We start from the raw sequence: 16,336 nt of genomic DNA on the forward strand, positions 1-16,336 counted from the left end.
AGCGGAGCTGCTGTGCTGAGGCAGGTTGGCAAAAATGCGACACACGTGAAGAGGGGAATGCACAGTTTATGTAGTGTATTTTCTTTCACATTGAATCCAGATCATTGAAATCCAAACACATTAGGTCACATGACGTGTGTGTTTGACAGGGATCAGGTCTGAGGTGGTTGTTGCAGGCTCCCTGTGTGAGCAGCAGCACAGTGACCTGAGAGCCAGATGAGATAAACAGTGTGTCAGTCACGAGCCCGGGCAGAGAGCCACCGTCATTCCTCTGAGCACTGATTTCAGCCCACTAATGAGATAAATCCACAGATCTGGCTCTGATCTGAGCGTGTGAGCTCATGCGGGGTTGTGTTAGGTGAGGACCGAGCAGCTTTCTGCTGACATGTTCGGCTTTATGTGTCCTTACATGGATTTAACCATAGATTTAAATGTTTCTCTTCTCACCCCTGCAGCTCTGCAGCACCCCCTTGTGTTTACAACATATTTGACAGTGTTCGTGGAGACTAAACCTGCATATTTTCTTTAGTTTAAAAGCCAACCTTTATTGATCCGAAGAACGAAAATAGACACAGTGACCACTGTTTCCTCTGAGTGCCAAAGTGCTCTTTGCCCTTTAAAACCCGGTTTTTATCTAGAAGATGTCTTCAGCTCAAATGTCACATCAGATGAGCACTCGTTCCTCTGGTTAGTCACCAGAGCATCAGAGTGATCCATGTTCATCTTTGTTTTACACGATAAAAGGAGGAGACAGAAGCTCACAAAGTGGAGATGTATATAGCAAACACAAATTCACATGTTGCTATACATGCATGCATATACAGTTACACTGCTTACATTTGCACTTCAGTCACTTTATTTATACAATCTGTTTACATTGTTCATGGATATTTTTGGATAGTCATAACATTTATGACATGATAACCTGTACATACTTCATATTTGAACATATATTTTGTATTTTATATGTCAAGCTGCTCACTTGTGCCTTAAATTGCCCCTCGGGGACAAATAAAGTTTTCTGAATCTAAATCTAAAATCGAGCTGATCCATAAATACTTTTAATAAAAAAACAAAATAATCCACCTTCTCAGGCCCAGCTGTGCACCTACTGTTCCATAACACATGAATTAAACAGTCACTAAACTTCACCTATTGCGATATTTTCCCTCGATGGCACCCAGCAGGGGCCTCAGATCATTTTATTGCCACATACGTTTACACAATGTGTGTAGCAAACAAAGCAAAAGAGAAAATACCAACTTCTATATAAATATATATATAAATATATATTTATTTGGAATACATAAAGTGTCTTTTCAGTTTATGGAAACGTGAACCAGTGAAGATATAACATATAAAAGAGCACATTCATACCTCCCATGTCTCTATCTGAGGCCGCAGCCGCCTCTCCGGTGTGTGTCCTTCCTCTATGGACCAAAGGCTGCAGCAGTTAAACCAACAAATGTCACTAATACGACTGAAAACAAACAACACACACAACACAAGGGTCACCGCATGTTGCATCAGACTGTGTGTGTACTGTACTACTAAATAATGAAATGTGTGGAGATCCTGTTTCTTTTTTTGTTGCAGAAACCTGGAAGTTTTGAAGCATTTCATGTCAGTGATTATATTTCAAGTGAAATGTTGAATGTTTGGCGAACTGCAGCTTGAAGTATGTCCGTGTGACGTGATGTTTTAGGGGGTCCACTTGAACAACGTTTTAGTTGTTGTTGCAATATTTTCCTACGATAATGGTGGAAGGTTAATATGGCTTCCATCATGGTTGGCTGGAGGATCAATTCATTCAGATTGGTGTGTATGATCGGCCGTGACCTGATACTTCTCCTTGTTCTTGCGTAAGTGAACCTTTAAACAGAGCAGCTCCACAGAAAATATTGATTTTCAGCCGTGCTGTTTATTTTGTTATGACAAAGGTCAAATGTTTCCCTGTCGTTACCGAAACATAACCGCTCGTTTTCCATCTGTGCAGACCGGTGTGGGGTCAAAGTTCAGGAATGTGCTGAAGCTTCCAATTGTTCTGCAGCATCCGGTGAAGAGTTAATCGTCTTTGTGGCATTCAAGTGGACAACGAGCAGCCCTTTTGTTTTTATCATAGTCTCAAAGACTCTCATGACCCAAGCAGGTCAACGAGGACAAGGTCACAAGACAGTGAGAGCGGTGTGAAGTGACAGGATGGACGCTGACTTTAACCAGCATCATCCAGGCCTGAGGAATGAGGCCAATGCCTTTTTGGGTCCTATTGACAGGTTCAATTATGTGCATGGCTGCTTTAAAAGAGCAGACAGGCACTGACTTCCAGCGTAACCTTCCTGCTGCTCCACACTCCACTACTTTGCGCGACTATAATGTTGCCAATATGGCGATGGGCACAGCCTTCCACCATGACTTAGAATGAATACAGATGCTCCATTCATAGATATACGCTCTCTATAAGAGGAGACCACTAACAAGATCCAACAGATCAGTACACTGACACAGTTAGGTACCACCCCAGGAACAAACTCCAGACTAGCAATGACCAAAAGATCAGCTCAAAGTGGGCCTAGAACTCAACAAACCTCAAACACTTTCTGAGGGTCATCCTGCAGCAGTTTGTAACCATGGATGATATTTGGCTCCACCGGTTCCAATCAGAGACCATAGAACAATCCAAACAATCAGGTCCACATGAAGGTGATGGCCTCTGTTTTCTGGTAAGGGGTTGCACTATTACAGGGGCTGAGACAAGAGACAAGATTCAATAAAAGGATTACCCCCCACTGTTCATCTGCCCCCTTAGACTACCTCTACTTCATCAAGACGAAGCAGCAGTTCAGGTCCAGGACTCCTGCAGACTCCTCCTGCCTGTGACCACCATCTGTACCCTTTGTAAACTCTTGCAGTGTTTACAACAAAGCAAATGTTTTGCAGTAAAGTTTTTTCCATTGTCGAGGATGGAGTCTCATCTAGGTCAAAGTCAGTACAATGAGTGGATCAGTTGACGTCCAACCCAATGATCCCTATTGATCAACATATCGCTGCAGGGCTGATTGATTATCTTCCACCTGATAAGCTTCATTGTGCAAGTCTGTACAGTAGCTGATTGGCTGGCAGATAGATGTGATGCAGCATTCCTAGATAGGAGCATGTGTTTAGTGAGGTGGTGGTGGTGGGCGGGGGGTCAATGGTTATATTTACCTGAGGTGACACGAGGGGTAGAGATTTGTGAGAGTGAGACAGCCTGCGTCCAGGATATAAAAGGTCGCTCCATCAGTCTCCTCTCAGGTCTTTAACCATGAAGTCCTGTGTTCTGCTGTCGCTGTTGCTGGTGTTGGGGTGCGCCCGCGGTGCACCAGTGAAGCCCGCCGCCATGGAGCAGGGATCATGTGAAGATGCCTCAGCGAACGGCGCCGCTGGACTGGCTCTCACCAAAATCAACCAGGACCGGCAGGAGGGCTACATCTTCAGCCTGCACCGCCTGTCCAACGTCCACATGACCAAGCATGTAAGTCACGCAACAGAGTCAGCCTCCACCTGATAATGAGGATGCATATTTAAAGACTTGTCTTTTTTGTTACTGGCTTATACTCCAAGAGACTCTGATGTTGGTTAACACAAAAAGGCAGCAAGATGTGTTTGTGGATATTTTTGGATGTCTCTAATTGTAGTCATTAACAACCACAGCTGTGAAGCAAAAATTAAACAATCATTGATTCTGACAGGAAAAAAATGTTCATGGGTGAATAGCTCAAAGTCAGAGACACTAATGTTCTACAAATTCAGTGCTGTAACTCCACCAAATCTGATGCAACAGGAACGAAGCGCACTGTGGTGCATCTATTTTAATCACTGCTGTCCTGGTGTCCTCTTCACTCTATGTGCCTCTTATTGAACTGGCAGCAGGCTGCACTTTATTAACAGATGCAGCCTGGTGCTGGAACAGGAACATCCAGCCTGGAAAAAGGGTGGAGATGCTGAACATGAACAGCCCTGAATCTGATTACCTGCAGTCAGCAGTAGATGGGATGAATATGTGACATATTTCACACAGTCAGAGAGTTCTAATGTGGTAAGATGTATTTGGATCAGAAGACACTAGATTACCTGACTAAACTGTTGCTGCATGTGTGTGTGTGTGTCACAGGGAGAGGTCGGCGTTGTTTTCTACCTGACCATGGATGTCGTGGAGACTAACTGCAGCGTTCTCAGCAGGAAGGATTGGAAGACCTGCGAGGCTCGGCCCCTCCAAGACGTACCGGTTAGAACACACACACACACTGTCACACATCACTTAATAACTTTGGTCCCACACTGACTGTGATAAAATGACATATATTGTTAAGATATTGTATGTACTTATTATTGCGTTTGTCATTGCAGGTGTATGGACAGTGCAAGGCTGCAATCTACATCAGTAAAATCCACAGAGTGGTGCGTCTCTACAAATACAACTGTGTTGTCAGACCAGGTACTTCAAGAAACACTGCAATACACATATGCACATACATTAATGATACATTTTCTGTCAAAATCCAGCCAAAATATTTCACAATATTTGAAGGTTTCAAATGAATGAATGTTAAAACCTTGTAAATAGTGACCCCTGTGAGTGAGTATATTGCTTGTATCACAACATTATCACCATAGAGCATAATACATATTATCTGTTGTAAAATAACAAGTTAGCCAACTATTTCTTAGTTAGCTAACTGTAGCTGCACTGCATGGATCTGACCTTGATTTCAGTCATAGCAACTAGCTGATAAAATAATTTTGCAGCCAGATTAGCTTTATGAAGTTTAGTGTTAACAGGGAAGCTAACATTGTTGGACACTGAGGCAAGGCACTCAAATGTCACATCAGCAGAAAAATGTTGACAATCAGGTGAAATACAGGACAGATTAATAATAAAAATCTTTTTTTGTCTGCTTAGCTCCTGCAAGTAAGGTGAACAGCAATTGCCCCGACTGCCCAACTCAAATAGCCAAGGATAACGCAGCGGTTCAGAAGACCGTGACTCTCTCCCTGGATAAGTTCAACAAGGAGAATGAGCTGAAGAACCGCTTCGCTCTGCTCAATGTCTCCCGGGCCTCTGCTGGGGTAGGTCTCACTTTTCTGTGGAACTACCTGCTTCCCGCTCTCTGATGACCTGTAATTATATTAATTTTTTTTCTGTGTGTGTATTCAGATGGCCATGAACATGTACTACAATGTGGAGTACACAATCCAGGAGACCACCTGCACCAAGAGCACAGAAGCGGCTGATAACTGCCCCCCAATGGAGTGCGAGTTCGCTGTGAGTCACCTGAAAGGAAACACATACATTATGTCTTTTAGTACTTAGGACTTAGTGTGAAATTAGAATTAATAGCTGATTTTAGATTTGGTGTGTGAGATAAATTAAGGGATTATTGAGCTTTTAGAACTGCAAACAAAGACTCCTGCTCACAGCCACAGTGTGTGTGTGTGTTTAGGTTTATATCAGTAAACAGAGGATTACTCTGAAATTCAGTTTGTTTGACTATTAAATAAAAGCCACAGGCGCAGCCAATCCTCCCCTCTCATCTCTTACTTGCTTTTCTTGTTCTTCGCTCCGCAGCATAAGGGCCTCTGTAAGGCCTCCTTTTACCAAAATCCCACTGGTGATATAATCAGTGTGGAGTGTGAGATCTACGAGCCCGAGGTATGATTCCAACTCCTTGTGTGACAGAAGGAAAATGTCTAAATCTGTGCTTCTTACCTCATGTTGACCCACAATCGTTCCTCTTTGTGTTGTTCAGGCTGCAGACAGAGAGAAGAGACTGCACCTGCTGGGCGGTGAGACCGACCACAGCCACAATGACTCACACTCAGACACCCACAACCACGACCAAGCTCACGCCGCCGACCACACACACACGCACGACCACGAGCACGACCACACCAAGCCTCACTCTCACCACGACATGACCCATAAGCACCCTGAGGGCGGCGACCACCACCACACGCATGACCACGACGTAGGCAGCCCCCACAGGCATGCTCACGACCACTCCCACGACCACGGCCACGGCCACGATCATGTGCATTCTCACCACGCCAAGGCACACGACCACGGCGGCGACTCCCCCAACCACCACCATGACTACAAGCACGCCGATGGCACGCACACCCACGACCATGACCACGAGCTCGCCCTGGACCATGACCACAAGCACGCTCACCTGCACGAGCACGAGCACCACCACCATCACCACGACCATGACCACGAGAACGCAGCCCATGACCACCCCGAGGGCACGGTGAGGGTGTTGCCCTCGATGGACCAGCCCATGACCCTGCCCGCCTTCCCCGATGTCCCCGTTGGAGGCCCTGCAGTTGCAGTCACCCTCCCCCTCAAGCTTGACCCTCAGATTCCAGGAGAGAGCGAGCCCACCATCAAGCCCTTCCCGGTATCGGTCTCAGCCCAGTGTGCACCCCCAGCCCCAGGAAACACTCTGGTGCACCAGCTCTTCAATGAGGACCCAATGTTCAAGCCAGCCGCGTAAGATGGCTGACTGGGAACTGACAAAAATACAAAGACTGACGTTTTTCAAACATCAGTGTAACACACCGTGACCACACACACGCCACACAGTGACATCAAATCAAGGCAGAATACATACACATGACATTATATACCCGACATCATTACCACAGTCAGACCGTCTTTTATATGTTTTCATCTTGTCTCTTCATGGCTGCAGAAAATAAAAGCTGATACCACAGATACAGTGTTTTTGTATTATTCAGCATTGTGTTGACTCCACATTACCAGCTGTCCAAAGAAAAAAATCAGCCTAAAAAGAAAAAAAAAATATCAAAATGTCTGTCTTCAATGCAATTTGATGTTTTATGTCAGAAATTGATCTTTACATTTTTTTAAAGTCATACATATTACATTTCTACAAAACAATTCATATATTAGAGATTACATACTAGCACCATCTAGTGGCCAAACAGGGTTGATTTGCCAATAAATGCTTGCTGTTAACAGAGCAAACCTTGTTAGGAGAGACACTTGAATAATATGCAGAAAACAAAAATATGCTGCAGATAACTGTATTAAAATAAGCTTCAACATACTGCTTAAACATCCAGAAGAAGAAACAACAGCCTTCAGTCTGTGTGCATTGTCTGCACCCACTAATCATGTCTGAAAGCCTGATTAGTGGAAAACAGTGGAGGAATATTCTCCTAATAATCACATGATTCAGTTTCCAGGCTGTATGTAGGCCACAAAAAAAAATGAATCTAATATTATTTCCTGATTTATACGTTTTGTTTAGTTTTTTACTTCACTTCCTGCCATCATGTGTCACTTCCTGCTCCTCCCTAATCAGCTCCACCTGTGTCTGATCACCCACCTGTTCTTGTGCATTTAATGGGCTCCTTTCCTCATGTGCTGGTTTGCCTGGGTTCTCCTGTGATACCAGATGCTATTTTGTATTTATTTCTTGGTGGAAACTTGGTTTACTGACTTTCCCTTCTTTGGGTGGGCTTGTGAGTCCAGCAATAACTAGAATATTTTTCACTAATCCTTTTAAAATAAAGATGCTAAATAAAAAAGGAAGCAAGTTCACTAAGACAACAAATGAATTTAGCTTGACTCACAGAAGGCTAAGCTAGTCTACAAACACTTGTCTAACAGAAATTAATAATGATATACTGCACATATTATGCCCATTGGTAATTGACTGGTCTACTTTTGAATTTCAGCTCTCTCTTAACCCCTTTATTGCTGCTAGTTTAAAGCCAAACCTATGCTAAACTAGCAATAATACCTAATGATATTAAGTCATACATAAAGTACACAACAAACCATAAATAATGTAAATGAACATGGATAACATGTCCCCAGAAAATCAGAGTATTGACTGCCCCCTGGTGGCTGGCTGGCTGCAGTATATGCAATAATCCCTGCCTCCATCATGTTAGTGGATTGGACATGGACCCAGCTAAAAAGATAAAATGTACCCTGAAATACATTTTTCCTAGAGATGGTTTATGGTTTATGGTTTTTATTATGCTGATCTTTGTTCCAGTGGAGCAGCCATGCATAGAATTGGGCAGCAGTGGCTCAGTGGTATAGCAGGGTTGTCCAATAACCAGAAGGTTGGTGGTTTGATCCCAACTCCTCTCTAGTCATTGTTGTGTGTCCTTGGGCAAGACACTTTACCTGCACTGCCTCCACTTACTTAAGGCACTTAAACACCCTTAACATGTGTTTGGGTAGAACAGTGATAATGAGCCTTCATCTCTTTGCCTCTGGTGATCCCAAAACCTTTTTTTCCAGCATGACAGCATCTGCAGGTGGATACAGGTTTTCTGTCCTTTTATTTGTCATGAAATAAGCCTCTGACTGTGCTCATACTAAAAGAATAAGATATTTATGGGGGGAAATGAATGCAAAGTTATGTCTATTTTGGTCCATGTTTATATTTGGTTTTCTCTTTTAAAACATTTAGTTTTAAACTGTGTCATATTGAAGAAATGAAATATGTATTTGATTTCCCTGTTCCCCAGTGCACTCTGACCCCTCAGTCAGCCTGAGCCAGCCATTGGCCTGCAGAGCAGCAGATAGCAGCTGTTTGCTCATCCTTTGGGAAAGAGGCGAAAGTCCAGCATCTGTCTGACATGTGTCTGTCTGTAGAAACCCACGATAACAACTTTCACAAATTTCCAGGCCAGTGTGTGTTTGTTAAATTATATCCACCAGGACGGGCTTTAGTAATTCAATCAGGTGAAATTAGGTTGTGTTTTCATCAGGCCCAGCCTCTGTGTGAGTGAGTGTGTGTGTCTGTGTGTGTTTATGTGTGTTGGAGGATGAGTGTGTACCTGCTGGTCCTGTGTCTGGCTTTGCTGCAGCAGGAGGGGAGCGCCAGACCAGAGCCACCAGGCTGCAGCAGCCCCGAGGCGGTGAGGGTGGCAGAAGAATCTCTGGAGCAGATCAACCAGGACAGGAGGGACGGATACGTCTTGAGCCTCAACAGACTGTATGACCTCTCTCACACTCCAGAACAGGTCAGAGGGAACACACACACACACACACACACATGCATGCATTCGACACCATATTGCATTGTATATAAACTGTGGTAGCGTTTGTGGAGCTTCAGAAGATGAATGACTAGTTAAAAGTAAAATGATGAAATTGTGTGTTTGTGTGTGGGTGTGCAGGAGAAAGGTGGGTCGCTCTATAAATTAACCATTGATGTCATGGAGACCAAATGCCACATTTCAAGTGGGAAACCATGGAAACAATGTGAAGTCAGAGGTATTGAAGATGTTCCAGTAAGTAATGCTGCATCACTCAGCAACATAAGGACTGTTTCTTTGTGGGAATTACAGTAAGCTCAACCCAAGGCCAAACAATAAGTCAGCCAGCTGTATGAGTATTATTTTAGACTGCTGCCAAATGTTGTTGTTTTTTACTTTTGAGTTATCAATGACTAGTCTAGCTGTATTTAAATAAGTTCCAATTTAATTAGGGGAAAAATCTTCATACAAAACATCCTTCATATTTAACTGACTTGTTGGCTGACTGTTAGCTAGCTTGCTAACCTAACAATGTTTATGTACTTTAGCAAGTATTAGCACAATAAGCTGTTTAATTTTGCTAGATGTGATTTGTGACAAAATTGTGGTGATTATAAGTGAAAAGTTTACATCAAATATATGATATGACAGAGCCGCCTTTTAGCACTGTTAGCATAGTAGCTAGCTTGCTAAGCTAAAAGTGTTTATTTAGTAGCAGTGAGCCATTTATTAGATGTTACAGATTTATTGTGGTTATAAATGACAAAAGTTCAATGTTTAGCTTCAAGTCTTTTTGTATAATAATGGACACTTGATGTCCTCTATGATGTCCTTTGACTGTGTGACATTTGTTTGGTGTGTGTGTGTGTGTGTTCAGGTGTATGGAGAGTGTGAGGTTTCTGCCTTCTTTGACAGCCAGGTGAAACTTCAGAGCTACTCCTGTGCACTTCGTGAAGGTACCTGAAAGCTCACATTCACATCAGAAATGGAAAGTCTGTTTTGTTAATGGGTGTGAAATTAAAGACACCTCCTCTGTGTGATTATGTGGATGTGTTTGATTTATAATCTGTCAGTCGGACGGCTTTAAATGTAAGATTTACCTGTGACTGTGTCGTCAGCCAGTCTGTGTCCCTTTGACTTCTTAATGTTCAGTTCCTGCTACCACCGTGGTGGATGTGTGCCCGGACTGCCCCACCGCCGACAACTTGAACGAGCCCATCGTCAAGGAGACGGCCAATCTCTCCCTTCAGAGGTTTAATAAAGAGAGTCGCCTGGCCAACTACTTCACTCTGGAGAACATCACAAAGGCCAGTTCACAGGTCAGGACTGTAATAACTGCACCTTCATCCTCTCCTCCTCCACACCAGACATTTAAATGCTGCGTTTCATGTGCTTGTACGTTGTCAGTGGGTTGTCGGCCCGTCCTACTTTGTGGAATTCACCATTGTGGAGACGGTGTGTTCAAAGAAAACAGAGGCCAGTGAAGTGAGCGGCTGTGCTCCCATGGACTGTCCGTTTGCTGTGAGTGAGACCCGGTCATTCATTTATTTTACCAAGATGGCAGCATCATGTTATAAAAGCACTCGCTCCTTCCTCAGCATAGAGGCTTCTGCTCTGGATCCCACATGGCTCATGAGGAGCAGTTTGAAGTCAGGCTTCCAGCTGGAAAAAAGGGCAGCTCCTTAAAGAACCAGATACCCGTAGAGGTGAAGTGTGAGATCTATGAGCCTCAGGTATGTGCTTTGATGCATTTGATCTTCAAGAAGTTTCATATCTAGATGTTCCTGAGATCTCCTTCCTCTTCCTCTGAACAGGCTGCCACTGTGGAGGAGCAGGCCCACGCCAAAGCACCCGAGGACCACACCGAGCTTCAGCCCCACAACCACACACACCTTCACCCCCATGAGCACACGCACTCGGTCTCACCCTCTGACAGCAACGTCTCCAAGCCCAGGGGCTTCCTTGGGACCGTGGTGGAACAGCCTGCCTCTCCCAGATTATCCCCAGCAGCGGCCTCCTGCCCCGGGCCGCGCAGACACAATCTGGGCATAGAGAGACTCAAGCTCTGATTGGCTGGACCTGGACCTGTGCTTACTCAATGAAGCTCAGTCTGGCTTGTGATTGGTTAAGAAAGGAAACTGTAATTTACAGCAAAAATAATCTATGTATTCAATGAGATTACATTGAATTATTAAAATTAAAGTGTTTACATAGCTGCAGGTTGTCCTTTTTGTGGATTTTGCAATATAAATGAATGCTTATTTAATTAATCTGGAAGTTGTGTTTGTGCAGTGATATCCCCCAGAAACATTAAGTATAATCTCAGCAGTGGTGGAGGAAGTACTGAAGTACTTAAGTAAAAGTACAACTAACCAGCAAAATATATACTCAAGTAAAAGTAGAAGTGCTACATCAACAATCCTACTTAAGTAAAAGTCTTAAGTACTTACTTTTAAATGTACTTAAAGTAAAAGTACTCATGCATTGAATATATATGATTGATTTCCATTGCAAAGGATCTGAACAGGTTAAAATAATCAAAGAAATCATCTTCAAATTAAAATTGACAATACCAACACGGAAGGATGGGCCTGTGTTAGCAGACGGTAGCTAACTAGTTAGCTAACTGAGCCAGAGCACCAGCATCATGATTAAGGCTCATTGTAGAAACACAGCTGGCAGCGTGACACCATCAGTCCAGCACAGCTGTATGAGCACAGCTGTATTCATAAATGTACTTGTAACTACAGACATTGTAAAACTTGTAGTGGAGTAGAAAGTACAGATAATAGCTGCAAAACGTAATGGAGTAAAAGTATAAAGTATGCACTATTATTTTCACTTAAGTAAAGTATAAATACATAAACATTTACTTAAGTACAGTAACGAAGTACAAATACTTAGTTACATTCCACCACTGAATCTCAGGGAAGCCCTCGGTGTATTATATATATATATATATATATATATATATATATATATATATATATATATACATAGGAGAGGTGTTTAAATGTTACACTCTTTATACTAGAAGTAGAACTTCACCTTAAAACTTGTCATTACAAGGTTCCAAATACAAACGCTTCATATAAAAGATGGTGAACGTTAGGTGTAAAGATCTGAGCACTTCACTGAGTTACTGTAACCTGCCTGCTGATCAGGTGCTGATGGTCATGTTGCAGAACAACGTCACTGATCGTCATTAAAATGAGAAGACGACCCAAAAACTGTTTAGAGCATGCGCAATGGACTGTTGTTATTATTGAGTGGGTGAATATAACAGACCTTATATCACACTTTTGTTTCACGTCTTCCTGCTCTGGATCTAGCGTGTCGCATGTGCGTGTGCTCAGTCCCCAGGACAGCTCGCCGTGATCGTATAGTGGTTAGTACTCTGCGTTGTGGCCGCAGCAACCCCGGTTCGAATCCGGGTCACGGCAGTTTTTATGAAGGATCACTACAAAGGATTGTGTTTGTTGAACAGAGCGGCGAAAAATACCAAGAACGTAGATGAAGACACATATTTAAAAAATGTAGAAAAAACACTAACTCTGACTGATGTTAGCTTAACAATGGATGCACTCTAATTAGCCTGCATTAAAAGGATTATTTCTGCCTTTTTGTAAAAAATAATAATAATAATAAATAAAGTTATGCAGCATATCAATTTTATCATGTCTAATATTCTGTTAGGGCTCTGTAGAAATGCAAATTAAAGCTATAAACTTTAATAGGCTGGAGCCTAACCCAGCTAGCTTTGTGTGAGAGGCGGGGTACAGGTCAGGTCAGCAGTCCATCACATCAGTGACAGACAGTGTGTGTGAAGCTATACTGACCATGTTTAAAGTCATACAACAGGCCTCAGTAGAGAAGCACCATAATATAATCCTGGAGTTATCATTCTTTGTTTGTGTGAATGCAACAGTACAGTCTCTCATACGGTCCTCACAGAGTTTATACCCACTACAGGGGAGAGCCCTGCTGTGATTTGCAGTGACAGCTTCATAGGCCCGTTAAGGCCGGAGCACACAATGTGCCCAGCAGACTGTGAGAGGATGTGAAATAGAAGAACAAACCTATACAAGACCTCAGGTCTGTGAAGGGGGAGGCCGGCTGAATACAAAGTCATGTTCTCATTTATAAGAGTCGTCTGGCTGCCAAGCAACAAAGTGACTCATTCTTACAGTTACACAGAGCAGAGTGATCCAAGAGGAACGGTGAGAGCAGCTCGGACTGAGAGCAGCTCGGACTGAGAGCAGCTCGGACTGAGAGCGCTGCATCATGCTTCCAGCTCTCATTACAGGCAGGGCTCCTTCAATCTACCTGAATGTTTCAGATGTTTAAACTCATTCATTGTTTGACACCTTGTTCAGGTCTCCATGAAATCAAACTGAACGTTTAAAGTGCTTTTTTATGACTTGACATACACCGAGTGTGACAAAGAAAAGCTTGTTTTTGTGATTAATGGCATTAAAGGGGTTGTGACTTCCTGAAAAGCAGAAAAAGTGTTGATGTTATTCAGCAAACACATACATTTTACTGACATCATGTTCATCATAACATGAAAAATTCATTCCTTTTCAAATATTGCACTGTTCTGTTTAAGAAAAAAATCATTTTTAACCAAACATACTAGTTTTACAAAGAAAGCTTACATTATTTTACAGATTTATTTCCCAATATGTAAAACAAGAATCAAGAATCTTTATTGTCACTATAAGGCACAATCAAATTGTGTTCAGCAGCTCTTGGCTTATAGACACACAATTGGACACATGAAATTAAAAAAAGACATGCTTAAAATATATCTAAAGAAATATAAAATAGAATAAAGAATAAAAAAGAGTAGCAGTGCGAGTTATATTTTTAAAGTGACCAGTATGAATATATTACATATATATAGTACAAAATGCAGTGTATTCATGGTTTAAAGTGCAGAGTGTCTGTGTGCAGAGGTTTAAGTTCAGGCTGATGAGGCCCTGATGCTGATATGCTCACATGTGTCCTTTTGCTTTGACGATGTCTGCAGCTCCTCTAGACCTGCTGCCCTCCTGGCATGGTACCCGGTCTGTGGTACAGTAATCAGATGTCAGCTTGTGCATCCCTGTAACTGTGCTCTCCTGGAGGTAGCTCCTTTCTAGAAGAGATGAATGCTTCAGGTTGTTGTCATGTTGGACAACCAAGACCCAGTTTTGCTGCTGGCTACTTTAGATTTTGTTTCAACATATTTAGATCCTGTGGTGTAGTAATTTCCCCTTCTGAACAGATTTTTCTCATGCAGCTGTAAATTAATATCCCTGCACTTCATTATGTGTCCACACGGTGTCACCGTCACTTCTATTTTCACTTCCATCCTTTTCCTGCAGCTGTGCTGAGCGCCTCAGGTTGCTCCAAGCTGTTGGCTGGCTGAGGTTGACATTTCCATCCCCAGAGGCCTGAGGGAAAGGTCATCTGATCAGCATATCACGTTGTTTCAGACTGGAATACGTAGCAAAGCTTTTGGACGTGCTGCCATTAATATGTATTCAGATATTCATGGAGCGGGGTCCAGGAGATGAAGAGTGATCCCCAGGCTTTTCATCCAGTGTGACCGTGTGGGCCATGTTTGTAAAATGTCAGCTGATAGATAGATTTGATGGGTTATTATGAAATGTTGTGGAGGAATTCTAACATAGCTGCTGATCCAAATGTCTTCACATTAAAGCACCGATGTCCAATAATGCTGCATGTCCAATAACTCTCCATTTGATGGCTCCTCAAACACTGATAGGATCAATGAAAGTCCAAACTCGTCCCTTAACTACCACTGTGATGTGCCAGCCTGGCCTGTGTTTGGACACTGGATACTTCCTGGCCTTTCTTTTTGTATCACACCACATCTACACACATCCACCTCTGGGTGTGAGCAGCCGACATCTTTACTGCTGCTTTAATATTACATGTCCTTACACAGCCTCAGGCCAAATTATAAATGTGTTGTTGTCGCCACTCGTCCCACTGCTTCCCACTGCTTCCCCTTTATCTTCTTCTTGGGCTGGAGGAGCTGCTCCCCTTGTTGTGTGGCCCACATTCTTTGAAAATCACCATTATTAATTTAGCTGGAAGGCCTACATGATGTGTTGGGCTGTGTGTGATGTGTGTGTGTTGCTTGTGGCGAACAGAATCCTTGTGTTAGGATAGGTTTGTGTGGTCAACCTTCTTAATAACAGCACGGTGAATTCAAACATGGAAGACAGACTCTGGCAGTTGACACAGGTCCTGGAAGACAAATCACTGTCTGCACAGGAAGGAGACATAAAGCTGTCCTCAACAGATTTCACATGACCTAACTGTTTGCTGGCTGAGTCCTAAAACTCTTCAGAGTCAGATCTGCTCATTCTGAAGTGAGATTTCTGCAGCAGTTTCTAAACATGGATGAGACTTGTGGGTCTGCCACTTCGAACCAGAGACCAAAGACTAATCCGATCCAGTGGAATCAAGGTGATGGCCTCTGTTTTCTTGGAAAAGGAAAACACTTTTACAGGAGCCTGATGATCCCTCAGACCAGGATTCAGCAAGAGGAGGTACGCTCCAGACTGAAGTCCACCGTTGAGTGATAATGGTTGGCCTATTCACCTGATTTGTCTCCTCAGACTTCTCTTCCCCAAGATAAAAAAGGAACTCAGTGGTCCCCAGTTAGACAATTATAATAGCTGTGAGCCCCTTTCTAATGGTCCGAGACTTGTGCACACTCCTTCCACCTTTGACCACAATCTAACTCAAGAGCTCAAGAGACCCATTTCTGAAGGTCCACAAAGCAGGAACGAAGGAGGGACATGCATAAGCCACTACCAGCCAGACTCCTACCTTAGGCGACCAACTTCCACCACTTTGTCAGTGCCACTGAGTTGTACAGTGCTACATATTTTATGTATGGCAGCTTCTTGTGTGCAGACGGTACCATGGCACCGGCACATGGATGCTGTAACCTGGTAACTTTAAGTGGAAGTTAATGTTGTGGATAAATAACACCCCTCATTGTTCTTCAAAAATAGAGACTTTTCAGAGCATATGCTCTAAAAACCAAAGAACCCCAATCAACAGATCTATGTGAATTTGACAACCTGGTGAAGATTAATGTTGCTCTTGATCCTCTGTAAAGAGCCTTAACAGGACCTGGGGTCCCTAAGAGGGTGACTGGTTGTGTTCAGCCATAATTCCTCATGCAGAGACGACAGCTGTTCTTGTCTGACACCAGGGTGTTCTGTTATAAGGACCTGACCACAGACAC

At 43.1% G+C, this 16,336-nt stretch overlaps 2 protein-coding genes and 1 non-coding gene across 3 annotated transcripts; all 3 read left to right on the top strand.

The window, feature by feature from the left end:
• Positions 1 to 3,219: 3,219 nt before the first annotated feature.
• Positions 3,220 to 6,754, top strand: fetub (fetuin B). The gene is made up of 7 exons (XM_028404504.1): positions 3,220 to 3,511; positions 4,151 to 4,264; positions 4,387 to 4,474; positions 4,940 to 5,106; positions 5,195 to 5,302; positions 5,606 to 5,689; positions 5,787 to 6,754. Exons 1-7 carry the CDS (start codon positions 3,302 to 3,304, stop codon positions 6,531 to 6,533), a joined length of 1,518 nt encoding a protein of 505 aa, XP_028260305.1. The 5' UTR covers positions 3,220 to 3,301; the 3' UTR covers positions 6,534 to 6,754.
• A 1,877-nt stretch (positions 6,755 to 8,631) lies between these two features.
• On the top strand, positions 8,632 to 11,279 carry LOC114435011 (fetuin-B). The gene is made up of 7 exons (XM_028404505.1): positions 8,632 to 9,048; positions 9,205 to 9,318; positions 9,941 to 10,019; positions 10,216 to 10,382; positions 10,471 to 10,584; positions 10,662 to 10,796; positions 10,878 to 11,279. Exons 1-7 carry the CDS (start codon positions 8,851 to 8,853, stop codon positions 11,130 to 11,132), a joined length of 1,062 nt encoding a protein of 353 aa, XP_028260306.1. The 5' UTR covers positions 8,632 to 8,850; the 3' UTR covers positions 11,133 to 11,279.
• Positions 11,280 to 12,434: 1,155 nt separating this feature from the next.
• trnah-gug (transfer RNA histidin (anticodon GUG)) lies at positions 12,435 to 12,506 on the top strand. Its single transcript has one exon. It is a non-coding gene; the product is annotated as a tRNA-His (tRNA).
• Positions 12,507 to 16,336: the final 3,830 nt, after the last annotated feature.

The sequence above is a fragment of the Parambassis ranga genome, chromosome 4, assembly GCF_900634625.1.
Source record: "Parambassis ranga chromosome 4, fParRan2.1, whole genome shotgun sequence".
NCBI classification, from domain to species: Eukaryota; Metazoa; Chordata; class Actinopteri; family Ambassidae; genus Parambassis; species Parambassis ranga.